Below are 27,531 nucleotides of genomic sequence, written 5' to 3' on the forward strand. Positions count from 1 at the left end.
AATTCTGAAATACACCCCCACCCTGGAGAGACACAGCAATGAAGTCATGTTGCTACTTACTTTGCTCACACTGTTTGCCTGTAAACCCCGTCCTGCAGGTGCACTGGCCAGTGATGTGGTCACAGTCTGCTCCGTTCTGGCACTGACAAACATTGGCACAGTTCTTTCCATAAAAAGCAGCTGGGCAACCTTTCAGGAATCAGAGTAAGGAAAGACTAAGAAGCTGAAACACAAGCTCAGATGTGTTATCAGCACAAAATATGTAGGCCTATAAATCTATGGATCTTCAGCCTCTGTATATTTAATAGCATTTATTTGATCATCTAAATGCAGAGATACTGTGACAGCCAATTTTCTTGAAGTAGTGTTTCTCAGCTCTTACAGAATTGCCTCTTAAGTGTTTCAGAAGAATGAAAACTTGACCCATCTATACAAACTACATTTTGAAGAAGTGAAGAAGATGGCTAAACAGGAAGACTCTAGAAGGTCAGAGATCACTGAATTACTGGCAAGTGAAAGGGTCCCCTTCAGCAGAATCTGACCTCCTCTTTCATATAGAGCTGGTAATTTGGCACCAGTAGGATGAGAAATCTCAAAGATTTTCTTAAATCTGTCCACATATACTGAGGCTTTAACAAGCAGGGACACAGACTGTGCAAAATCTGACAATGACTCAATAATCTGAATCATCAGTCCCTCCTTTATCGAGTGTCAAAGGCACAAAAAACCTTGAAAAGCTCCAGGACTGTTTCCTTTGGGGTGATGGGAGGTTATCCCAGAGCAGCAAGTGGTTTCCCAGGGAAGACTGCAATACTTGGAAGAGACACGAGGTAGCAGCACCTACTTTTTGACAGATTCCCTGGCACAACAGTGTCTCTGAAAGGCTTACGCTGAGTGCAGTAGAGCCCTGTCCAACCGTGAGTACATCTACATTCTCCATCGTAAGGGCTGCACATTGCTCCGTTGTGGCAGTTGCATGAATGGAAGCAATCAGGGCCCCAGAAACCAGCGGGACAAGCTATGAAAATAAAAGAGATTTGTCAGCTGACAAAAAAAAAAGGAAAAAAAAAAAAGAAAGAAAAAAAGCAAGCAATGATAGTGCATTAGCAGAGGAACAACAATAAAGGGAGAACATGGGAGCCACCAGCAAGGGCTGAACTTTGCATTGCAGAGTGTGGCACTGCTGCAGTGATGCCCTGACAACTGCTTTGCAAACTCAGGTGCCAACCTGCAACCTCAGGCCAGCAAGCCTGATTTCTTCCCCACATAGGTCAGGTGGCAGGATCAGGTCTTTGCTGCAAATATTCACTGAGCAGCACTGAAACAGCCAGCCTGGACACTACATCTCTTCAAGTGCTCTCCCTGCCTTGCCAGCATTATCTGTGAAGGCAATTTAGTCAGGGTTTTAAGAGAGGATGGTAATTTAATCTTCCTTTTGATATCCTGGAATTCTTGCATAAAAAAGGCCACCTATTCATGGTTTACTTTTGCTATGCAATTTACTCCTCAAATCACCACATTAATTTGAAGCACAGAGTGCTCCTCCAATTATGTACAAATGCAAAGAAAACTTCTTAGAGGATGAATTCCCATCCACACAACCAGATTGCTTTTGTTGATGGGGCTAATATTAAATTAAAATCTCCAGGTCTATTTTATATTTCAACAAGTACAAATATTAATGCATTTTCAAAAGTTACTTTAAGCCTCCCTCCAAAAATGAATGCAGTAAGTTACAGTTATTAGTGCCAGACTAAAAGATCGAAAATTATTATAACCCTTTAATATAACAACTCTATTTTTGCTTTAAAAAGCACTTTTCATTGCTTCCTATTGAAGATATGAATTAATAAGGCATGGTTCCCAGGAAACCTGAAAGTACAGACACTGTGCCTATTTCCATGCACGCCATTGGCTCCAGTTCTGACAAAAAATGCAAGTTTCTGGCATGTGACAGACATCTCTACAGCCAGAATGAACAGCAAAAAAACCCCTGCCATGACGTAAATCAAGCAGAGGGTCACTGAATTCACACAATGTAAAGATGAACAGGATTTGGCCTAAAGCACCCTTGCTATAAGCAATTAGGAATACTTTTACAGTGCTTTTGTAAACCAGAGCTGCAGGGGCTGTTAGTGTCTCCAGAACTGCCTCTGGACTTGGAGCTAAAATTATCTTGGGAGCAGCTCCATCTCTAGGTCATTCCAGGTTAACTGGTGTGGAGGGAGGTCTGACCAAAATAGCTCAGGACCAGACCCTGGAACGTGAAGCCAGGTGCCCCCAGAAGCCTGGTGTGAGGCCAGGTTCTCCTTGGGAGATCTGCACTTGCTTTGCAAGAAGGTAACTGAGGAAACAGGCAGGTTCCCACTTTGTCCATCCAAAATATAAAGTGGCTGTTGCCAGGTCCTTCTGTCTGCTAAACTGGGAAGTGTTGCTGCTGAACTGGCCTGCCTCACTCTGCAGGAAAAACCATCTTTCTTCAAGGTTAACAGAAACTAACAGTCATTTCCCAATTACATGGCTAAATATAATGAAGAATCTGGGATCTTTCTGTCTTTTTTCTTTTATTTTTTCTGCTTTTGAGTGACAGCAATATTCTGCCTGTAGAAGACACACAATAAAGGTAAAATTACAGCTGTCTGTTTTTATCCGATTCCTACTTTATCACTTGAAGTTTAATATATTTTACTCTGGAATGCTGTCTAATATACTAGTTGTATCCTGAATATGAAGTAACATTTCTGAATGATAGAATATTGCTTCCCACTGTGATCTATCTTCAATTAAGGGATGCTCTCAGGAAATGCCACTTTGGGATCAGCAAATGCCAATCTCCTACCTGGGCAATTTTCAAGAAGAAATCCTCCATCCCTCCAAGCCCACACTGACTTTTACAATTAAATTACATTTAATAGAAATATTTCAGCTGCCTAATTTCTCAGTTCTGGGGGCTTGGTACATGAAAACATTTACTGGTTAATAATTTCTAATGTAATAGCTGAGAGAAAATGATTTCAAAAAATAAACAAAAGGGAATCAGGCTAGAAATTAAAAGGGAGAATGGAGCTTTCTTTTCTGATTACAGCTTGTGACCTCCCTTCCCTGTGATACAAGCTAGTAATGGCCTCTGCAAATTCCAAATGCAGAAACTAACTCAAGTCAAAGCTAACTTAGATTAATTAAAAGAACTAAGCTATACAGAGAGTAAGGCACTGACTGCTCTAATACTTCAGGGATTTCCCCAGGATCTGTCTTTACCTTTCAGAAAACACTAAACAGGAATATATGTTATTTTAAAGCCAGGGTGGATAAATAACAATTTGCTTACTCTGTGAGCAGTCAGTCCCTATCCAGCCTGGAAAACACTGGCATGATCCATCAATAGGATTGCATGTCCCATTCTCGGTGCACTGGCAGATCTCAGCACAGTCCTTCCCGTATTTTCCAGTGGGACAGACTGAAAACAGAAGGCAGTTACTGAAGGCTCTTCATAATGAATATGAGGAAGTCACAGGACTTAACATTTAGCAATTAGAGATAAAATAATTACAACATTTTTCTTTGCTGAAGCCAAAAGGGCAAAATTCTTGTGGAAAGAAGGAAAAGGCAGAAAGTATTCAAGTCCATTTTGTTTTTTCTGGTTGAAAATGAATCTAATGTAGTTAGAAGGCTGCAATTATTGAAGGATATTATGGAAGGATAAAAAGAACAGAGACAAAAAAGAAAAAAGGGGTTGTTGGGAGAGGAAGAGAACAGTAAAGTTGAAGATAATTCAAAGAGTAGCAGCTGGAAGAGCTGTAGTCCTTTCCCTGCAATCCCACTGCCACCACAAAATGCATCATGTGGCACTGCAAGATGGGGTGCACTGGAGTTCCAATCTCATCAGTGTCCTCATTCCTTCTGGCCAGACAGTAGGGAAAGAGGAAAGTGCCTTTGCTCCTAAACCCACCAGACTCTGCTGAAGATCAGCTTTCAGCACTGCTAGTGGGAGGCAGGCTCCCAGCATCTCATTGATTCCACTCAGGCAAGTGGCTCTCCACTAAACCAGAAGCAAGACTGCCACTTCCAGAAGTATTTTTACCATGTAAGTCTGGTGGAAGGCTTCTACAAATAAAGCCCATATCCAATTGCTGAAATGTCATACTTGTCTTTTGGCATCTGTCCAGCTATCCCTCTCCTGTGCCCTTTGCTGGAATACGTGCTCAATTTCGTTGCAAATGTGGTTTCCAAGGATTATACATAATGTTTGACTGAGAGCTGTTAAACAGATGTGCTGCATCCTAACAAAGTCATCCTCTATTCCTGCTTGCCCACCTAGCTTACTCCTGAAGTTGGAATAAAAGAAACTTTAATTTTTTTTCAGTCATCTTATAACAGCCTAAGCACAGTGACATAAAATTAATAGACACGTAGATCTTCTGCCTCCCACCAAATTATTGGAAATCTTTAAAGTTGATGGAAAGCTCTGCCCAGCAGTGAATGAAATGTTTAATTTCTGTGCTCTTACTGGCTGCGTTCCCTGACAAAAACAGATGTATTTCCAAAACATGATAAAACATATAGTCCATCTTTGCAAAGAATGTAACAAATGGAACTGGACTGGTATCCTGGTAAATAATAGTGATGTCAAAAAAGTGATTAAGGCACTTCCCTGAATTATGCAACTGTTTTACCACTTCAGCCACTCACTTTCTCATATGTAGTCTTTGCAGGTGACCTCAATCTATTGTGACTGAATCCACCACAGATTGAAATCCTGAGCTGTGATTCATCTGCTTTAAGACAATATGCCATCCTCTACTCTTACTATGGCAGAAGCCTAACACACACTTGCTTTCTGCATGCATTTCTACACACTGTGAACTTATCTGTAGGAATGGATAAAGCTGGTTTTGGTTTTCAAATAATGTGCTAAACAGAATAGTTCTCTAACTGAAAAGAGATAAAACTAACACAATATACAGACACAGTGAAAAGAACAATACACAGACACAAAAAGAGAGAGAGAGAAGGAAAGAAAAGCCCTCATATCACAGAAAGAGCAAAAACTGAAATAAGCTGGCAGCCCAGGTTCTCCTACATGCTCCCCCATTATTTGGTTCCAATGTCCACTGTCCAAGGTCAGTGCAATATTTTTATTGCATTTTTAAGATGGAGAGAGATATTATCACTTATATGAAGGTTGGATTTTTTAAATGTACAAGCAAATAGTTCTCAAAAGACTTAAAACAGGAGGTGATTTGAACTGCAACATGGAATATTAATGAATCAGGGACAGATTTCTGATCCAAACACTGATGCCGACAAAGGCATACTTTAGCAAAGCAATGCTTCAGTTCCAGGCAGTGAGAGCAAGCAGGGGGGTTCCTGTGTGTGCACCCCTTGTCCCAGTGAAACAGTGGGATGCCTTCTAGAATGACAACACAGGACTACAAACCCCATCCTGCCAAAATGGCTCTTCTCATTAGTTTGAGTCACCCCGTTGTGGATTGACACAGTGACTCTCTTGTTAAGTGGTGAGATCCCAACAGGAGCACTTTTTCAAATGTCTCAGACATGGTTAAACAAAGCTGTAAAGTCAGGACTAGTGGCTTTCTTCAGGAGCAATCTGATTGTACAATGCAGATAGTGATGTTAATTAGCTCTAAAAGCTCTGAAGTGGGACTCTGAAAGGCCCTGTGGGATGTCAGGTGTGTTCTAGCAGCGATAACAAGTTATTATCAATCCATCTTGCTACATGATTGTGGAAGATACTTAGAAAACAGCTGCTCAGTTGTTTGTTGTTTAGAATCCTGAGCACAACCATGTCAACCCCTGCTGTTTCAGAGGTGATGCAGCACCCCACATGCATGTGCTGCTGGTGGAAGAACGTTCCTGCTGCCAGAAAAGAGACAGCACAAGGAGATGAAAATTCACCAGTGAAATCTTTGTTCCACGTTTTTCTAATGGAGAACATTAATTAGCATTTTTTCTTTCTACAGAATAAAGTTACATGCTAACTCATTATGACAAACTGCAACACAAATTGATTTTAATTAAGACATGAATATTTTAAATTAATTTGCTGGATAGATCAACATTTCAAAGTAAAACCAGAAGTGCTGAACATCTGAGCAAAAATAAAATAGTTTTCTTAAGAGGATAATTAGCCCTGCTTACAGTTTGAAATCTGGCTAACTTTTCACATAAAATGGACAAATTCACCGAAAAGACGTTAATTTTAATAAATTAATTGGTATAATGTTTAGTTGACTATACAGCACAAAGAAAACAGGGTTATACTTAATCTATGTTTAATGGTTTTGCTGTCTGCAATTTCTAACTTCCTGAAAAGCAGGTCATTAAAAAGTGTCCATTCAGTTTTTACAAGGCCAGTGACTTCACAAGGGCAGTAGCCATTATGAATAATCTCTTTCAAATCTGTATGAAGAAAATACCCACAGTATGATGCAAATACTGAGATTCTGCAGGATACTGTAAGGAGTTTGTGGGAAGTTCTAGGGTAGAGACTGGAAATGGAACCTATGGTTATAAGTGGACTTCAAGATGTATAGGAAGTTGATGGACATTAAAGGGAGTTGAAGCTACTCTTTGCCTGTCAAAATGATCTCACTTTCCCTACATTATTGCAAATTTTTCTGTCTCCTGCACTTGTGCTTAGGTGGGCATGATTTTAACTATTCCCAGTCAGGTCCTAGACAGTATAAATAAGGCTCCATGCAAGGTCTGGGCCTGTGTATGTGAGCTGGCCTTTACCTTAACTACTATCTCCACCTGCTGCTAAGGAAGAGTGCATGAAGGTGCCATTGACACTTAGCATCTGGGAGGCTTAGCAAAAAGGCAAATGAAACTCTGGCTGGCTGCTATATTTACAGCAGGTGTCTCATTCCGTATTCATTTCAATACGGAGCAGCAGACCTGGTTTATTTATGAAAGCAGGAGCACATCATATTTACAAAAGGGTGACTAAGTACCTATTTGCATTTTACCTCTGAAGTAAAAAAATTCTTGTGATCTAAATTCCCAAAACGAGGGAAAAAAGGCAGGAACCTTGTGAACAGTCTTGCTGCAAAGTCACTGACACAGAATTGTAGGAAAGGAGGTGGCACCTGGGGGTCTTGGGCTCAGTACCTTGGTTGCAGAGAGTGCCAAAGAATCCCGGCAAGCAGTTGCAGTGTCCTGACACGTGGTGACAAGGCCCGCTGCTGTGCACGCACTGAGGGCACTGCTGGCTGCAGTGCTGCCCATAAAAGCCTGGGGGACAAACTGAAGACAAAACAAAACAACTTGTCACAGGTTTCAAAGATTTCTCATTACTAGAAGCTTTAGCATTCTCTCTCTGTCTGAACCCCAAACCAGCATTTCTTAGTTTTATAAAAAAACAGTTCTGTGAACATCTGAGATGATTAAGCCTGTTGGATTATTCCATGTCTATAATAAAGTGGAAGCTCTGAATGAAACCGTTCCTGTGGTTCAAAGATTCACACCATCCTTCTTCATACAAGTCTTTGGCTATTAAACAACTCAGCTGAGCTCCCTCAGCAGCTTCTCTCTCTCAAGACATTAATGTGAGTCTCTCCAGCCTGCTCTGCCTAAACTCTTTCACAAAAGTGTTTAAGATTTTTGAGACCTCATAGCCCTCTGGCAGACAGTGTTAATACCTGGTAACATATTCCACTGCTTTAAAGACAGGCAAGAAGAGAAACACACACATGCACAGAAAGCAAAAACTCAGAATGCCATTTCTTTAAGAAACTGAGCTAAGAAATCAGAGGAGATGTATTAGGAAATGCTCAGTATTTTGCATCTAAACAACTGTGTCAGAATCTGATTTCTAAACATAGCAGGTGCAATACCTGTGTACATTGGGACAGTCAGTTTATACGTGGCATTGCAGGAGCAGCATCCATCAGTGATGAGCAGAATCTAAAAATGGTAATTATGGTGACAGCATACAAAATAATCTAATTTGCATCAGTAATCATATTGGATAGCTGAGTAAACCTGTCATGAATTGTGTGCTTGATTTCCTTAAAACCTGGATTGAAATTATCATAGAATCTGTCCCTAAGGTGCAGAGCCAAGATGATGGCTCAGTATCTCTTAGAAATGGGTATTGTTGCTCCTAAGCACGTGTAGAATGAAAAACCATCCTATGTCCAAACATTCACCACTAGAGATAAGCACAAAGAAATGTTAAATTGCAGTAAGTGACTGTAAAAACTCCTTTATATGTTTTCATTTTTACTCCTGTAATTCTCTGTTACATAGTTCTGGCTCAGTGGTTACTATATCATGTCTGTGCTCTTTTTTCACAGAATGAGGATTTGTCTCTGAGTCTGTACATTCACAGAGGGTGTCAGGTTCTCACATTACTGCAGATTTCCAGCTGGGACTTAGCTGACAGGTTTGTTGATGATGCATTAGCTATAAAACAACCTGGATCATTCCTGGAGATATTTCTGCAGGCCTAAGAGCACTAAACTACCCCAGTGTCTCATGTAATCCTGACTACACAGACAGAACAAGCTGGCAGCATATCATCTTCAGTCCTGACCTTTACAGGCTAAATTCTGTCCCCTTCACAAGGTAGGACTGAGCCTGAATCCTGCAAAAGAGGTGGGAGCAGCCTGAATTCCCTGGGCACACATTCACAGAGAGGCACGAGGCAATAGCAGAGGCACCCGCAGAACCCCTCCTGCTGTCACCCCAGTGGGGAGGAAAATTTGTCCCGTTAGGTCCTCAGCAAATGTCCTCAGGGAGCAACCTTATTACTGGTGTTGCAAGCTGGGGACATGGTTTGCCTCTTGTAGCCTACATGTCATCAGCTGATAAAACTAAGCTGTTTTTTTTTGATCTCAGAAAGGTCAGAAACTATTAACTTCTGGAAGTTTTGCACTCTTAAGGTCTCAGATTTGTAAAACAATTTCTTTCCCAATTCCCTGAAGCTCTGAGCACCACATTTTAGCCTTGGAGAGAGGTTTTACAGCTATACAGATATGCTGAAGCACCCGGAAATTGGGGGTTATAATGGAAATGCTTATAGGCCATTAACTACAGCAGTGCTAGAGGTCATCGTTATAATGGCTTTAAATAAAAACTGTCAGCTACAAATTATTTTTAGAGATGACTGTGTTGTAGTGTCAAGTGTAACTGGTGGAATCAAAGAGGATATATGAACTGGGCATGCAGAATGTCTTACAGGAAGAACAAGAGCTACTGCAGAAAAGAAAGACAAATCCATTTCTTGTTCACACAGCAAGACAGTCGCGTGTAGTCTGGATTAATGAATAAGGGTCCCTAAGGGGCAAATGCAGCTTCCCAGATAAAGCAAATGAGAGAATTTTTCTCTCCTTAGCACATTATAACTTGTAGCATCAGAGCATCAGACAGGAGCTATTTCAGGCTCCTGTGTTGCTTTTTTTGGCATATAAGAAAACACTGTCATGTTGTTTTGATAGCCAATGCTCCTCCACTTGTCATTATGTGCCAGGTTGGAGCTGACTCTGTTTAACAGGTAGCCTATAATTTACCAGCACTTAATTGGAAACCTGCTTTTGCCCAGATCCTGCCAAGTTTGGTATGTAAAGGTTTGGCTCCTTCTTTCAAGTCAACTGTGGCCTCCAGGTGCTGTGGAAGGCCAGAAGAAGAAACACAAGGCACAACTCAATGCAGTAGAGCCTTGACTTCTTGGTCAAGAAGCCTTTTTTAGACTAGCTTTTACCCTTAGGCAGTCACAAGCTAAAGCAGCTCAGAAACCTCTCTCTCTGTCTATCTCATGTCATACATTTCTACCCATTTTGCTTTTGCCACCGCATCCATGGAAAATCTTACTTCTCTGGCACAAGGGTCCTCTGTATCCTGGTGCACAGTCACAGGTGCCATCCTCTGGGGAGCAGTACCCCCCATTCTCGCAGTTGCAGGAGATGGAGCAGTTGGGTCCCCAGCGGCCCTGGGTGCAGATATTATCACAGTGGATGCCTGAAGGTGTAAAGACACATGTTAAGTTTCACACAGATTACTCTGCTCATTGATGAAAGAAACATTTGGCTGGACTGATACCTCACAGTACATCACAGAGCAACCTAGGGAGCCTAGAAACAGTTATCCTTTCATCTTCTTAATAAAGTGAAAATTAAGAAAATGCCGCAGAGGTGAAGTCTGTAGGTGTTACTGGGCTCCTGTTCAGTCCTTAGCACCATTAAAGAAACTCTGCATGTCATCTGAGAGATGAAGGTCAGGAATTGCTTTAAAGTCACAAAATATCTCAAAAAACAGGTCTGGAAATATGACGTTGATTGAAGCCTGATTACTTAAGTGTTGTGAACTGAAAGACTGAAAAAAGAAAAATCAGGGTTCTGCAAAAACATATCTACTATTTGGATTCTTGAACACATGTAAATTCAGTTCTGTGCTGTGTGTTTTTCACTTTTTGGCTTAAAGAACAATGCTCTGGGTTATTACAAACACAGCCCACATCGCTCAGAGCTCTCCAAGTTCTGTGTTAATGAACCGAGTTCTGATCTAGCAAGTGGTCATAGGTGGGCACAGGCTGATCATCTGAATGTTAAATGGAGACTGAGTCCTGCCAATCCAGCTCCCTGTGATTCCCAGGGTGCTTGATATTTATTATTATGAAAAGCAAAGCTTGGAAACACTGAAAGAAGCACAGACCCAGAAAGCTTAACATGAGGCTCCTGGCATTGTTTGTTTTAACTGGTGGCTTTGAAAAACCACTTTGTGCCATGGCTTGTCACATACAAATCTAATCTAAGGATCTGATCCTGCCCACCACTGCTTGTCCAAAAGGTTCTTACTCCACTGGGGTAAAACAGCAGCAACACCTGCAATTAGCAGAGCTATTTGCCTCACCAAGGGCTCCTTGGATTGAAAAAGATTTGCAGGATCATGAAGTAAGAGACACATTCAGCATTGCTGGCTGCAGGGAGGGGCATTAGCAGCAGCCCTGTAGATATTGATAACAAAAAAAGGAATCACAGACTGGGTTGAAAATTTTCCTAACAACATCACCACACTGGGCATCTTAAAACTGTGCCACCAAGATCTGATGGTACTGACATGCCCCAGCTCACCTTTCAACATGGAGATGTTCTTGATCATCCATGCACATGTCCTCACTGCATAACGGGACAAATGCAGACAAGGGCTCTCAGAGCCCCAGCCTCAGCCAGAGGTTGGATTAGTGCATTGCTAAGAAGAAATACAATCCCAAGTAATCTCTTCCACCTCTGATCACATCACCTGGATGCTACAGGTAATGGGCTGCATTTGTGAAGCTGTGATCTCTACAGTCACCAAACTTTGAGGATTATTGTATCAGCTAAAAGTCATTATAAACACACTTACAGTGCAGTTTCCAGTTGGTTTTATAAATCTTTGAAGCCAATACAGTATGAAATACTGCAGAGCCAAAATTTGCCTTTTCTGAAGACTAATCTCACAATTACAATGTCCCTTCCTAGAAAATCTTAACCACATCTGGCAAAAGTACAATTTGAAATGAGGCTCCTAGTAATACATGATCATAGCTTGATTTACAGAGCCATGGTCCATGCTGTAGAGCTTAATAAAAACAAAGTAAAGTACAACAAAAACACAGTAAAAGTGCAAACTCTTAATATCTAAGTAAACAAATGTGAAAAAAAAGAATGCAAAAAGAGACGAGGAGCATTTGTACTAGTAAAATAAAAAAACCCTACCATTATTTAAAAAATATTTCCTACTCCATTTGAAATAAAATATATTCTTGGATTACTTAAACAGTAAATGCTGTGTGTGTGCATTTATGCAATACATCTATAGTACTCTGGAATTAAAAAAACCCACAATACATTGTAAATAAAGAAATGCATATCGTAGTAATCCATACATATATATGATCATTTACACTTTTGAGAGTCTCAGCACAAGCTCCCAGAAATTAAATTCAGAGACAAATTTAGAAAAATGTGCATCTTTTCCTCCTGACTGCAGCACTGAAAATACAATTCTTTCATTGTGAATGGGCTATTTATAAACGGAGACAATTAAACAGCATTATTTCTTGTCTCTCTCAGCCAAGTTTGGGGAAGAATGACATTGCCTCCTTTCTCTGGAGAGGTAGCTGAATGAGAATGCCATGTTGTCCTTTGCAGCAGCAAAGTCCTTTCTTTAGTAATGAATAATGAGGGATGTCTTCCTGCTCCTAACGAAGGCAGTGAGTCATTGTGAAGCCAATTGTTGTAAGGAAATATAGAGGGGGAAAAGGAAGTCTTCTAGAAGACAGTGATACCCATCACAGCTGTTATTTATTTATACATTTTCAGAAGAGAAGCAAGAAGGTGCTGCAATCAATTTTTCTTACTTTATATTACTTTAAGTTAATTTTCACAGAAGACTTCATTTTTGAAGGCTCCGGCACACATTGAATTGCAAATGTAAATGAGAAGTTAAATTTGCATCTGGACATGCATGTCCTGTGGAATTGTGCTAAAAAATAGCACCTGAATTTTACAATTCCCGTACCTTACAGCATGAGAAGGTGGAGTCCCTCCCTCCCAGCAATTTTACAATCAAAGTCAGCAGAGCAGCAATCTTCTTTTTTGTAAAACTTTAATATTAAACTTAGGAACTTGCTGATGGCCCTTTCTGATAAGCAATTAGTTTTCAATTTCCAGAAATATAAAGAACACTGAAGTTTACACATCTCTGTAGCATCTCATGTTACAACCACAAATTTCTGATTTATGAACAAAGTCCTTGTTTCCTCAGCATGACATAGAAATTAGAAAGACAACTATCAGAAGAAGTCCTTGAAGCTGCAGAAAGTAGTGCTATACATGAACACTATTGCCTAGATACCAGGGAATTACCTTCCTGCCCAAGGCTGTGGCTCACAATTGCAGATACTAGTCTGAAATTACACTTCCAAGACCTTATTCAAAAATATTCTGGGGGTGAATTGTACATTAAATACACATAGCTTACATTATAGTTATCCACTGTACACGGGTAAAGGACACTGGCACTGCCCTGCAGTAAGGCAGAGCCAAGGCAAGAGCACCCCATGGTTCAGTTCTGCTGCCCAGTGGCTAGAGAAGCATGTGTCTGCTGACTCCATTAGTTGGTTCTTAGTATTAAAAATTTACAAATCAGGCTGTGAGGGGTCCAGTTAGCATCCACACAATCAGCATGAAAAGCAAGGGAAAAAAAAAACAGCCAAGCCATACAACTGGGATGTAAGGCATCTATTGAAGAGCCATTATTCCATTAATAACCTTCAATGGCTTCAGATGAAAGTCAAAGTAATGCAGATTTAGTCCTGCCTGTAACTATCACACTGGAGGACTTGGGAGGCTGAAATTCCTGAAAGCCATACATTAGCAGAATTCCTTTTTTTCCTCTCTCCTGCTTACTTGTGCAACTGCACTTGTGCTTGGGGGTTCTGTCTGCAGCTCTTAATAAAGCCTGCCATTGCTTTTCTGCTTTGTCTCTAGATAGCTGGAAACTAATACTCCAAACACAACAGAAGAGCAAAAATGGATGGAATAAATGAGAACCAGTGGCCTGTTTTTGACCACTGCTGTCCCCTTGACAGTAGCCTCTACAGCAGGGCCTGCACGCTACCCAGTATCTCATTATTTTTCAGGGATGTAGGAATTTGATAAATTATAGGATGTAGCTCCCTTCCCCCCATGTACTTCAATTTTGTATCCACCAATGTACAACTGTAATTATTTCTCTGAATAAGATCTTCAGCCTTTTTTTTTTTTTTTAGTAGTAGTCACAATCTAAAGACAGATGCAACATCAATTAGCCATGACAGGAATGATTTCAGCAGACGTTTTAATCCAACACAAACATCGTGCTCTCCTCCACCTGTCTTTCAACATGACATGAAGTCATAATAATATCTTATTTCTGGCACTTGAAAAGCTTTGGAAAGAACAGCTTTTGTGCATGAATAGGCATTGGATTCGTGCAGGAAACACAGTGGAGGCACACCTGGCTTTGCTCTGGAATGCCTCGTAGCTTTTGTCCCTGGCACTACTAACTCTTGATGCTGGTTTGCCTACCTGTTGCTGCAGTACATGGTGGCAAAACCACAACAGCAGAAATACTGCTCCAACAGCAGAAAATTGCCTGTTTGTTACAGCTGAATGGCTATTTTAGATAAATAATTGCAGAAAGTGGGTCAGCAAACACTTGGCTGTACTGAAAAAAGGTATGTATTGCTGATTTCCATCCCTAGAATGGACTGCTCCTCCAGGCAGTACCACCCCTCTGGTCTCCATCACACAGGACTGCCCTGCCTGCAGCAATTCCCTTGGCAGCTGGAGCACATCTCCCACCAAGCTGTCAGCCCTGGAGGGGTTCCTTGGCGTGTGGCTGTCAGGCCAGGTCAGTGCCAGAGGCCTCTGAGGTCACCTGGAAGTCTTGCCTTGGCCTCCTAATTCATACATTTATTTCCGATAATGAGACAATTTCTGATAATTTCCTATCATCATAGGTCCATTTTTTCTTTAACCTTATTCTCTTCTCTTTCCCCAGTACTATTGCTGTCTCACTTATATCTTCCCTATACATTTTACGTAAATCAGCTTTGTATCTGAGACTAGGTCAGCCTGCTTTCCTAAGTAGTGAATATTTTGCTGCTTCAGTCTATAAAAGGTAAAATGATCACTTATATGAGAAAATAAAATACCACCTTCTTGCTTTCTACAACTACCTGACAGGAGGCTGTAGCGAGGTGGGTGTTGGTCACTTCTCCCAAGTTACCAGTGGTAGGACAGAGGAAATGGCCTCAAGTTGTGTCAGGGGAAGTTTAGGTTAAGTATTTGGAACAGTTTCTTCACCCAAAGGGTTGTCAGGCCCTGGCCCAGGCTGCCCAGGGCAGGGGTGGAGTCCCCATCCCTGGAGGGGTTTCAAAGCCCTGTAGATGTGGTGCTGAGGGACATGGGTTAGTGGTGGCCTTGGCAGGGCTGGGACAATGGTTGGACTTGATGATCTTAAAGGTCTTTTCCAACCAAAATTATTCTATGATTCTATGAAAAGAAAATTCAGTAAGACCATAAGAATGAACTGACAAGCTCTGGATCTGCTGTTCAGCAGGTGTTATGACAGTGCACAACCAGGAGTTCACACAGAATGCTCGATGCTTTTCTATCACTTTTCGTATCTTCATATTTATTCCTACCTGAGGCAAGCCCTGAAGTATTTGACTCAGATCCAGTCAGAAACAATACAACATCATTTCTGATAGCTCAGCATTTAAGGATGCTGAAGAATGAGAAAATCTGTTTGGGGAGGGCAGCAGACAGAACGAAAACATAAAGGGATGTCTCATAAAATTAAATGGAAACATTAAGACTTGATGACTGCTCATCCAGTTCGCAAATAAGCTATTTTTGTTTTTATATAGTGAAACTATTTGACAGAGATAACAGCAGCCACATTCACATTATCTGAACTTCCATGGTGTTCTCAGAACGCTTTTCTAGCTGTGAATTTCTTTCACATGGATGTGGTGGACCTTGCTAAGCACTGCTCACTGGCAGGCTTCAGAGGGAAGACTCCTGCGTGTAACAGCCCATCAGTCTAAATGAAAGCTCCATGATCTGGTCCTAAAGAATAAAGAATAAGCCTTTCCCTGCAGCCAGTGAAAAATTCTAAATTGTCTCTTCTCTGATCTTTGCAGGGGCGATTTATGCACCCATTAATGTAAGTGTTTTTTCTGAAAGTAATATACTTACAGTCTAATGCACCTCTGTGGAGCACTAATTGTACCCCTGTCTTTAATTATCTAGAGAAAACTCCAGATATGAATCATCCAACTCAGGGAATTCATGCAATAAGAGCTTTTCAGGCAAGAGACCTACCTCACCAGAAATTAGGTAAATTAATGTTTGCTGAAATTAAGAATCATCTGGTTCCCTATGCTATGGGATATTCTCCAGGGTGCACTATAGCAGGAAGAAGAGTTGCCACTAGCAGAAAGGGCAGATCTTGAAGAAAATGGAGCTAAAAGGGGTCAGGTCCTATGCAGGCCTCCTTCACCATTAGGATGCTTCCCTCCTACTGCTTCTCAAACTCTGGACAAGGTTACAGGCCAGGAAGGGAGAGAAACCTGGGAAATATCCAAGCAGACCATTGGCACGTAAGGGAGGAACTTGTAAGTGGGAAAAAATGTGTTGCTTATAAACGTTTGAGCCCCCAAGCTAAGTCATGAGCTTAGTGGGTAAGAACAATGACTGAAATTCAACCTTTTCCCTTTGTGTGGAATGGGACCACTTGTCACTGGAAACACTCTCACCAATAACATATATATACACATATACAACATCTGAGCTTGCTGGCTGTTTGTTGAAAGATCTTTCCTTTTTGTCTTTCACACACAGCATGCCAGCACCCAGTGTTTAGTCTGCTGAAATGTTCACAAATAATTTTTCACCACTTCTCACCCACATTTATTTATAGGTGAATGTATTGTACATGCAGCCAAGCTTATATATAGAATGTCTCCATATTAACATGGAAAATGGTCGACTATCTCTCGTATCAACTTCTGGTTTTTTTAGAACCCATTTAATCAGCATAATCCAGCATGCCACCCAAGCTGTATCTTTTCACATAAATTTAAAAGCTGTCCTTTAATAAGTGAAAATAAACCCCCAAGTAAGCACAAAGACAAATGAACTCATATCTCTTCTCTGTTTCTAAGACCAATATTGCAATCATTTGCACACAAGTTTAGCAGTAGGCTTACTGCAGGTTCTAATTATAATCTAAAGGTCTGATCCAGCTCCCACTGAATGAGTGGCAGAATTCCAACTGATTTCATGAAAGGTGAAATATATACTAAATCTGGCACAGGACAAACAAAACTAAACTTCACTCAGATGAGAATCTGGAGTCCCCTAGAGATCTGCCAAGGAATGCACAGACATAATTAATGTCAGGACATCAATGAAGTCTTTGATATTACTTCATAATTCCTATTTTTTAAAAATTAGCCCTGTACCAGCAGGAACTATAGTTAAATTTTTCTGTCAAAGAGAGAATTTTTAAGCACAGCCTTCCATTAAAATCTTATCAACTCACTTGAAATTAAGTCAATGAAAAATTAAAGCTAATTTCCAATAAGCTTACGTTACATCAATAGACTAAAGGGCCCTTTTTGAATCCAGAGAGTGAGTTTTTCATGTGGAAAAGATTTTCCCATTTGAAAGGCAGAGGCCAGAAGAGAGGCTAATGTGCACCATTTTAGACTGACTGAAACAAATGTCTAGCTTTCCCATCTGTTTCAAGCTAATGTAAAGATACATAACAATCACAGAAATAAATTATTAATTAAAAAATCTGGGATAGGACTGCCAAAAGTGGATAGTGCAAAATGTGGTTTGGGTAATGATTTAGGCATCTTGAAAAGGCATGTTTAATAGAAACTTACTCCTGCTCCATTCTGATATTTTAGGCTTTGTATTAGAACCACAGGAGTATGAAATGATCTGATTCAAAAAAAAAGCCAACCCACATCACAAATACTAAAATACTGTGGACCTCTTCAGGTAAAAACCTGTAGGTGCATAAAACAAGTCCTAGATTTTTTCTGGTTTTAAAGATACATGGAAAAGTCAGCTACCAATTATATCAGCATGCCCTTGGAGTTGATCTGTTAATGACAATAAAATTCTTTTGGTTTCAATCTACTACAGCTGAGGACAGGATCTGGCCCTAAGATTATAAACTGGAGACTGCTGCAATGGACAAGAAGTCATATTAATACAAACCAAATACATTTTTTTGAAAGCCAGATGGAAAGGGATTTTTTCCTTCAAGGATGTAACACCTTCTTGCAAAGAACTCAGAAAAACCGGAGCTAAAAGTACCTTAGAGCTCACCATCAAAGTGGTCACTATTTCTTTAAAATTCAAAAAGCCCTTCCCTTGGGTAACAGGCTTATCAGTTTTACTGAATTAATGTGTCCACAGGAGGGAAGAAACATGTTTCTGTGTTTGAGTGACAGTGCAGTTGTCACTTACAGCCTGCAAATTCTCACAAATGTGAAGTCTCATTCCTCAAAGCTCACCTTATCTGTGACCGCCTGACGTTTCCCCACCCCATTAACTTGCTTCTAAAATCACATGTGGAAATCCCTACAGCTTGAAACTACCACAGCTACTATACAATATTTCTGGACATGATAAGAGGCAATTAGGGTTTATGTTCCTGGCAAGGTATGAAAGTTATTGAGGTTGTAAAGGACAGTGAAATACATATTTTGATTTCCCATATGCAACAGCAAAGAGAGAGGCTGCTCTTCAAGACATGAATGAAGCTGGAAGGTGAAAAAGTACCAGCACAAGAAGATGTTTCTTCCTTACCACCATTTATCAGTTTCATACCTGTATTTGCCACCCTGAGTAATTAAGGAAAATCTATGAGGTGCTCTTTTATAATTAGCTATGGGATGCACACTTCTGTATTTTCCATCTTACATCTACAGGGCCAGTTCATTTTCATCACACATTTTTGGGATGTTAAAATCTACTGAATAAACTTCAGCTTCAGACATTCAGAAAAGCTACTGAGTAAACTAGTTCAGTGGGTAATTGAGATAGCATCACAGCTGCAGCATTCCATAAAAACCAGAGAGTTAAAAGACAGAAATAAGATTAGGATAAGGCAGCATTTCAGATTAAAGGAATTCAGATAAAGAGGATTTTAACTGACCTTCAGGTTTACAGGAATGGACTGTATACCCCTGCAGATTGCTTCCTATTTAATCCCACTGCAACACCTGGAAGGTTAACAAAATACCCACTGCCACAATTAACTTAGAGCACATTGACTCGTTACAGGCAGGAAATGAGCTTGCTGTGAATATCAGGCTTGTGGCTTTCCTTTCTGTAATCTGTTTGAAAGTGGGATGCTGGAGTGTGAAAACAGACAGACTCAGCTCCTAGAGACAGGATGAGGCTTCCTGGGGACTCCAGCTAAGCCAGCTCAGGTCAAGCACAAAGGGAGCACCTCCAGAAATCAGAGGACAGACCAGCAGCTATGACCAATTTAATTATTGAGGGTTGTACTGAGTGAATCAACTACAGGCTTCTTAGTAATAACTAGCAGGAATCTGTGAGGAATGCATTTCTGGTGTGAAACATGCTGGCAGCAGCCACGTTGAGGAGAGAAAGCTCCAAGTTCAGCTTGGAGAACCCAAATGGTTTACTGGAGCTCTGCTTTCCAGAGCCACCCAGCATTACACCTACAGGAATGCTGCCTCTCCCATGTTCTCCCCAGCTTCTGACCCACCCAGCAAGGCTACCAGCATAGCCGGTCCTTTCCTGTCCACTTTCAAGTTGTTTATTAAGAGGACTCTAATTGCAATTTATGACCTTATCACTGCCACTGAGTGTCCAGAAGTTGAACTGGGCAGTATGAGACTGGTGCCTTCTCTAGGACCTGTTTAGCTTGCAAAGGACTTCCAGGGAATGCTCCACCACGCAGCTTTTCTGCAGCTTTTCTGCACTTCCATTCTCTCTGAGGATTCAGTGTGCAAGATCCCTAATTAACCAAATGCAATTAGCACCAAGCATTCAATTTTCAAGAATGTTCATTTTAACCTGAATATACACAAAATAACACCTCTCCCACAAATGACTACTATGTTGGGAGCTTTAAGTTACCTGTGTGCACACTCAGACACAGAGCTGCAAGCACAGAAGTGTTATGTGTCTAAATGGTTTGGCAGATCTGGAGTAAGAGACACCCTTATTAATATTTAGAAAACTGTCCAATCAGTGAAGACTTGATCCTGCTGGGGGCTCCACTTTTCGTTTTCAACCTAGCAAGGGATATGAACATGTCTTCTTTTGGTTTCAAGCGTAGCATTTATACCTGTGAGGTCAGGTGTATGCAGTGCTGATGCAAGCTGGAGAACTCCCTTCAAGCACAAGGCTCTACTGTTAGTGCATCTGACATTCCCCTCACATGGAGGAAAATTCAGCTCTGCATTTTGTCAGCAGGTCACAGATCCCCCTTTGGTCCACATTTGAACAAGTTGGCTTGTATCACATAAGAGCCTTTTGCTAATGTGGTTTTGTTATTTTATGCACAAGTGTTATGCTTGCCATGCTGGTTACAAAGGCAGTTGTGAAACAACGTGCCTGTGTGCTGCTTGGGTAATTTTCAGCAATAATGACAGGGTACAATAATCTCTAGATCTGATCTAACTTCTGCCTTTGGCAGCACATGAGCAGTTACCCACTGAACTTGAGGGAAACTGTACATACAGGTCTCTTAAGCAGCTTGTTGCCACTGTGCTTATTTATACATGTAGTTAGTTTGCTCAGCTTTGTGATCTCTGGCTGATACAAGGGAATCTCTTCATCATCTTCCCCTCTGTCAGCTGAAAATTACCTTCTCCCAGCTGGTGCACATGGAAGGGCATTGTCCTGAGTAATAGCCTTGATGGGTGACACTTATAATAAAAGATGCCAGACTGCTACTAACTTACATTGTATGCTACTCTTTACATGCCTTTTTTCTTATTTTCCCAGTCTTTCTCCATGCTGCCACCATCTATCAGTCTCTGAAGGTTTATATCAGCAACATCTTGCAAACCACTTTAAAGAAAATGGTTCATTCTTTCCCTTGATCTTTACACAGAACACTGACATCAAGAGGGAGTCCCACGTGTGGAATGAACACATGGAATATGCTGTTTCAGATGAAGTTTTGTGGCTATTAGGATCAGAAAGCCACATGAATTTTCTGTCTGGTGTGAGTGGGCAGGAAAACCTTCAGATGTGCCATGATCCTGAACTTTTCTGATCTTTTCCAGGCCCTGCCTAATTAGTACCAAACTCAGAAAGCAAGTATTTAAGTCTGAATTATTTATCACATCGTATTTACAAAATGCACTGCAATACACATCATGGCCCAGCTCACAACAACTATGGGTAATATTCATCTTTCACCAATGCCATACTCCTTAATGTGAAAATATAATTACCTCGCTGGAGACTTTCTTGAATTACATACTTTCAAACTAGTGTGAGCAGAATTTACCCTTGTGTCTGGTGCTAAGCCAAGTGGAAAAACCACTGGCAACAGAAATGTCAAAACACATGTTGGCTCTGTCTATCAGCATTTCCACTTCACACCTTACATGGCCCTGTCAACATGTCAACTTCAACCTGTTCTCAAATACTAATGTAATATTTTCCTCCCTAAAATGTGATCCTGAAGAGGGGAGTTCCAGAGCTGCAGGGGCACAGTGAAGGAGAAGGTGCTTAGTTTGCAGTTAAGTCCCCTACAAGTTAACCTAAATTTCTTTTGCCCACCAAGGAAATTTAAACAAGAAGGATATCACAGAAATTATTACTATACTTGGAGGTATTTGTATCTGCATTTGATGTGCATTTACAGATGTGCATGGGAGTAAGTGCAGACTATTTATTTCTTCTGGAATGCTTCATCCAGAAAGATGTGTAATAAACTTTTAGAGTGTGTACAGATATAACTCTTTAATTTACTGTACTTTTAAAAACCATTTTCTCCCTTGAAGAAACTCACGATGACCGCAGGAAAGCCTACCCACAGTTTCTGTGATGATCAACAATAATGAAGAGCAGAGTTTTAAAGCCAGATAGATGGATATATTGATGGCAAAGAGGCTCAAAGAAAGATGAATGCAAGTGAGGTGAGTGAGGAATGCAAGCTGGCAGACAGGATATTAGTGAGCTTACAAAATGGATTTTCTTTTGGAAAAAAATGCCTTTTTCAGCGATGTGTGCCCAGTAACTTTGAAAAGTAGCTTTATTGTAAGCAGTGGGTAAGAACTCTCTACTTTTGTGTTTTAATTGATTCTTAAAAGATTTTTTCTGTTGTAGGTTCTAGGTATAATTTAATGGCTTTTGCTTCATGCTTCTAGTTGCTGAGCTGCTGTGATGTTCTCTCCATCAGAAACAGAAGGCATGAACAGTTTTAAAGCATAAATGAATGGCTAACGTGACAATATCCCAAATGTTGGCGGCCTGATCAGCATGCCTTGCTCCACACAATCCTTCAACTTGCACGTTTGAAAAACAATCACAGTTTTCCAATTAATTGGTGCTAATACAAAGGCTTTTTGACTGTCAGTGCCTCTGGTGGTCCTGTTGTTTTGGGAAAGAATACAAGTTTATTTCCCTCCAGGGCCTCTACAGAGAGCTGAGGGAGATTAAACAGTATTTTAGGCAGCTAAGTTCTGAAATACTGGTTGGGTCGCTAACTTGCCCCCTGCTGCTGTTGTGCTAGCTGTCAAAAGCTGGTAAAGAGACATATCAGTGTGGAATTAAGTGCAGGTCTGATTGTACTGAGATCTCCAGCCTGGACTCACAGACTTCCCTGAATATTCCTCTCTGTCTCTGAGTCATCTCTAGAACTGTCTGTCAAGCCAGCATTAATCTGCTCTCCATAACTACCCTTCTATGTGACATGAAGCCTAGGAAAATGGGAAAAGAATAAAGACCATGTTTTGTGACAAAACTGGAGTTTATATGATAGATGTAATGACCCTTAGCCATCAGAAAACATCTATCTGCATCCCCAGGTGTGATGGTCCCAAGATTCACTGCACCATAACTGCACCCCTGTGGAAAGGGGCATTCAAGGAGAAAAACTCTGCAGGATTTCCAGATCATCTGCATCCCTCCTGAGGATTCTTCTCACAGAACGCTAACATCTGGCTCCAGGTTCAGAGCCATCTTCAACTAATCTGAATACAAATTTAATGAATGCTAATTATTGTCACCATCATGACTGATTTAAATATGGGTAAATTCAGCTAGTCTTGGCTCAATCAATTATTTAAAAGTTTGCAGTCACAGCTCCAGTGCTATAACTGATGCAATAGTAAAGCAAAATGACCCACCTAAGATCTGAAAAAAACCCCCAAAACAACCAAACCCCCAAGATTTACAAAGGTAATTGGTAATTTTACCTGTCCAGCCTGCAAGACAGCAGCAGTAACCAGTGACAGGATCACACCCATCTGCGTGGCTACAGTCACAACGTTCACTGCAATTAAGACCATATGTTCCATCCTTCAAAAAATATAAATTAAAAAAGTCTCTTAGTAATCAGTTTTTGTTCTAAAACATGCAAAATCATCTATCATGTCCCTCTTATTGCTGAGTCGCATTTTTTAAATTAACAAACAGAGAGGAAACAACTCAGTGCCTACCATTTCTATACAGAACCAAATGACGAATCACTTTAAAAAATGTTGTTCAAGAAAATGCAGTTAACACAGCAATAGCTCTGAAGAAATAAAATGCAAGCATAATACATCTACTTGACTTCTAGAATCCCTATTTGTTACTTACATGTGATTTCCTTCAGATATCCATAGACAGAAGGAGATACCGACCTAAGAGCTGTGTGCACTGGGGTTTTAAGACTATTTAAGACTATCCCAGCTGTACTTACAGGACACGGCTGGTCACAGTAGTCCCCTTGCCATCCAGGTGAGCAGAGACAGAAGCCATCAGCTGGCCTGCAAGCTGCTCCATTTGTGCAGTAACATGTCTGGTTACAGTTAAGACCCCAGCTTCCACTTGAACATGGAATAGAACAGTCCACTCCTTGCCACCCTAAAGAAACATATGAAAGGAACAGCAGAAATAAGCCAGGTAGGGACAGCGAGAAAGGCAGCTTGCAAACAGCAGCTTTGGTTCTAGGACCAGTTTCTAGGACCTCCCAACCTCACCAGCCAGCATCTATACATACAGAAGGGTGGTACAGGTATCACCGTGTTGGCTGTTCACCAGATCAAGGTGTCTGTGTCCCCTCTGGGAACTGCTCAGGCAGCAAGAAAGTGCAGTAATGCCAGGCAGGCTGGAGACCTGCTGATCAGCAGGAGTGCCAGAAACTTGCTATTTGATGCTGCCTGTTTCTTCTCTCCCTCGTATTTTTTGAGAATGCTCTTTAACATAAAGAACCTATTATACCTAAAAAAAGACCAAGGCCATCATTTCTAACCATTAAGGCTCAAATCTTAACTACCAACCACACAATGGCTTTCATTACACTGCAGCTGTATGTGATAGAGTTGAGCAGTAACTCATGGTTTATACACCCTCATTAAATGGAGTTCTGCAGTGATCCATTAATTCACGTTTGAAATGCCAGGTTTTATTGTTATTTGCCTCACTTCTCTTTTAGGGCTTACATGACATACAGTTGTAGCTCATGTTGGTATTCTGGGGAAAGGTGCTGCTACAGAAGGAACATAAGAAGTACTGTGCTGTGGAGCTGAACAACTTTTCTCAGGTGATTAGTGGCTACATGGATTGTGCTCTCTACCAGGCACATAAGGGAATTACAGACATGTGTGGGAAGAAAAGATGTTACTCCTGCAGACAGCCTCTGGAGCAGGCAAGACTTCTTTTTTCCCCAGAAAAAGGACAGAGGATATCTGCACATGGCTGGGGTGTCACAGTGTCAGGGAACAGCAAGGACAGGGAGATGAGGGGGATGAGGAAGACAAGGGCAGACAGGGCCCACTCCACAATCCCCAAGTGCTGGGTTGGCAGCTGGGATGGGCTAGGAGCCACCAGGAAAGCCTATGGGAGTGAGACCAGTCCAAGGTGGAGCCAGGCAGGCAGTGTGCTGGTCAGGGTCAAGTCTGCTGAAGAGAACCATTGACAGGCACAGTTGAGTGCAAAGGGCTAAAGAGGACAAGCAGGAGGCTGCCCCTGCTCCCCTGCCCAGTGCTGTCACTCTGGGCATGGAGGAGAGAACAGGGGGTTTGAGTCCTGGAGAAATGGGGCAGCAAAGTGGTAGAGAAAAAACCCCAACAGGCTGGGGATTGCTTTGCATTTCCTCTGGAGAGGAGCTGCGGCTCCACCAGCACGCTTGGGTCTGTGAGCTGTTCCTGCAGCAGAGCAGTTGAGTCTGGCCCCTGTTCAGGGCAGAGAAAAAACAGACAGTCAGGCCCCTGTTGAGTTTTGATGCTTGGGCAGACTGTTGAATCACCAACAGGCACAAGAAAATAGTGGAGTTACTGACTGCACAGCTGTGCCACTTTAAAAGGGGAGAAGCACTGATGCAAAATTGTAGACAATTGTTAAATCTGAATTTTGTTTACCTTCTTTGCAATAGCACAGACCATCCACAGGGGAACAGGCACCATCATTTTTGCAATTACAAACTGATGAGCAATTGGTTCCGTAGGTTCCTGGCATGCAGGTAATGGTGCAGTCATCTCCCTAAAAGCAAAAAAAGAGTCAGCTAAAGGAATTGCAGGAAATTCCCATCTCTGCACAGGGAGGCTTTCTCTTTCAAAACAGTGAACAGAGTGTTATGAGTTGATTGCTGAGTCTTCAGCAGTTGAGCAGTCACCACTGCTTCCCCTGATTATGATGCAATTAGTGCTTTGATTGACTTGGAGGAAAGGGACAAGTTTCTGGCATTCGTTCAGCAGGAGGTGGGGAAGTTAGAAAAACAAACCTCCTAGAACAGATGTTAGATCATTAAGCAAAACATCACTTACCAAATACTAATCACAAAATACACAGTCTGAAGCCGTGCAAAGATTGCTCTGTGTTTCTTGGAAAATATATTCTAACAGCAGGGTTGTTAAAAAGCTAAAGGATCTTGTACATGCTCATCTTCCACAGACTAGCAGAGAGGAAAACTACATAGCAGGTGCATTAGACCTTTCAGATGTGTAGCTGGTACCTGCATTTGTTTTCAATTAATTTGCATGAGATTGTGACTTTAGGAAGAACACTGAACAGGTAGTGATGCTGAGCAGGGAGTGAAGCATGTGCCAGAGTGAGGAGGCACACAGAGCAGAGCACACACACAGATAGTCTCTGTCCTGTTACTGCTTTAAGTGTGGGGAAAGTGAGGGAAAGGAAACACTTAAATGTTACAGAAATATAGAATATTTCAGCAGTAAATTCTGATACACTCTATGTGCTGATCAGCATGTGTGGCTGAAAGGAAAGACACAGTTCTTAATAATGGTGCTCACCTGATATAAAAGGGAGTTAAAATGTGAGCACCATTTCTTTAAACTTTGTTACTGAATCCCACAGTGGGGTCGAAACACATTAGCATATACAAGGTAGTTTTGCTCATTTTTCTTCTGTTTGTAGTCTTGACTTTCACATCACAGATTAGCTCCTAGATTTACTTCTTTGGTGAGTCCAACTTCAATAATTTAGTTCTGTGTCAGAGAAAGCCATCCTACTCCAAAGTTAAATAGTAACTACATTGCACAGCGTGACATATACCATAGCTCAGGGGAAAAGATGTTGGTCAAAATTTATTTTTGCAGGTGAGAGGCTTCACTGTTTGACAGGAGGATCCATTTATCAGGAGATAAATGCACAAAATGTCAGCTAACCTATGCCAAGGCAAGCACCTCCAGGAGCCTGTATATCACAGCATCAGGCACTGAGACAGTACAAGGAAATATGAACAGATTTTGGAGCACCATAAACCCCCATATGGTTTCTGTAGCAATTCTGCCTCGCACCAGTATGACTCATCCTATTTTATACTAAAACCTTTGGTTTAGGGGGAAGTAAAAGAAACGGTTAAAATATGTGGCATTTCAAAAGTAAATCCTACAAGTCTCTGATTTTTGAGTAAAAGCAGTGTTTGTAGAAGATGCTGTCTTTGACCTTGGTGGAGTAAAACAAGTTCCCCTGAAAAGGCCTGGCAGTAAAAGGTGCTGTCTTGACAAGCAGATAATCCAAAGCACGCTGCCCCTCATTACCCTGCCAGCATGCCTATGGAATGAGCTCCAGGAACCCCGAGCCGGTGGGATGGCAGAGGGACATTCAGTCTCCACGCCTAATCAGTCCTCTGCCTTCCTCCTGTGTGTGACAATTAGACAGCCAATTAGTGCCACTTAGAAAGCTGTATCTTGTGTGAATGAAACTCCCAACTCATTTCATGTACAACAAAGAACTGCTGGTACTGCTAATAATTTCAAGGCCAACTGACCTTATGTGGATTTGAACCTGTGATCTAGAAGTAAAAGAGAATTCCTTTGAAAAGGGAAGCAGAACAGAGTGACACGGAGCTAAAACATCCCCTCGGGAACCGGATTAACTAAATCAGCATCTGGGCCACGGGTGGAAGCAGAAGGTGGACTTCCAGTTCCTCAGCTGACTCCCTGTGATGAAAGATCAGCTCCTGTGATATCCTAAGCTCTCCACAGTACGTGCACCCACTCTACCTGGAGGGCATTCAGAAATGGACAGTTTGGGTATCCCAAAGACAAGGTGCTGTACACCTGACTGACAGGGGATCTTAGTAATTGCTATAAATATCTGCAGGGTGGGTGTCAAGAAGGAAAGGCCTATGTCTTTTCAGCTTTGCCCTGTGATAGGACAAGGGGCAATGGATGCAAACTAGACCACAGGAAAGAATGAGGAACATGAGGAAAAACTTTACTGTAAGGGTTGCAGAGGACTGGAACAGATTGCCCAGAGAGGCTGTGGAGTCTCCTCTGGAGACTGTACAGACCCA

General features: G+C 41.4%; 1 protein-coding gene across 11 annotated transcripts in view; it reads right to left on the reverse strand.

Moving 5' to 3' along the window:
- MEGF11 (multiple EGF like domains 11) overlaps nt 1–27,531 on the reverse strand; it is a 254,581-nt gene that overhangs the window by 30,732 nt on the left and 196,318 nt on the right. For 8 of the 11 annotated variants that reach the window (XM_051628087.1, XM_051628080.1, XM_051628085.1 and 5 more), the window contains 8 exons: nt 25,133–25,253; nt 23,473–23,636; nt 22,985–23,087; nt 9,835–9,981; nt 7,132–7,266; nt 3,329–3,457; nt 890–1,018; nt 61–189 (listed from right to left, as the gene is read on the reverse strand). In XM_051628087.1, the coding sequence (XP_051484047.1) occupies nt 61–189; nt 890–1,018; nt 3,329–3,457; nt 7,132–7,266; nt 9,835–9,981; nt 22,985–23,087; nt 23,473–23,636; nt 25,133–25,253 (1,057 nt within the window). The remainder of the gene's footprint in view (nt 1–60; nt 190–889; nt 1,019–3,328; nt 3,458–7,131; nt 7,267–9,834; nt 9,982–22,984; nt 23,088–23,472; nt 23,637–25,132; nt 25,254–27,531) is intronic. The other 3 variants (XM_051628083.1, XM_051628081.1, XM_051628086.1) reach the window with 2 other exon arrangements.

Source organism: Apus apus, chromosome 10 (assembly GCF_020740795.1).
Source record: "Apus apus isolate bApuApu2 chromosome 10, bApuApu2.pri.cur, whole genome shotgun sequence".
NCBI classification, from domain to species: Eukaryota; Metazoa; Chordata; class Aves; order Apodiformes; family Apodidae; genus Apus; species Apus apus.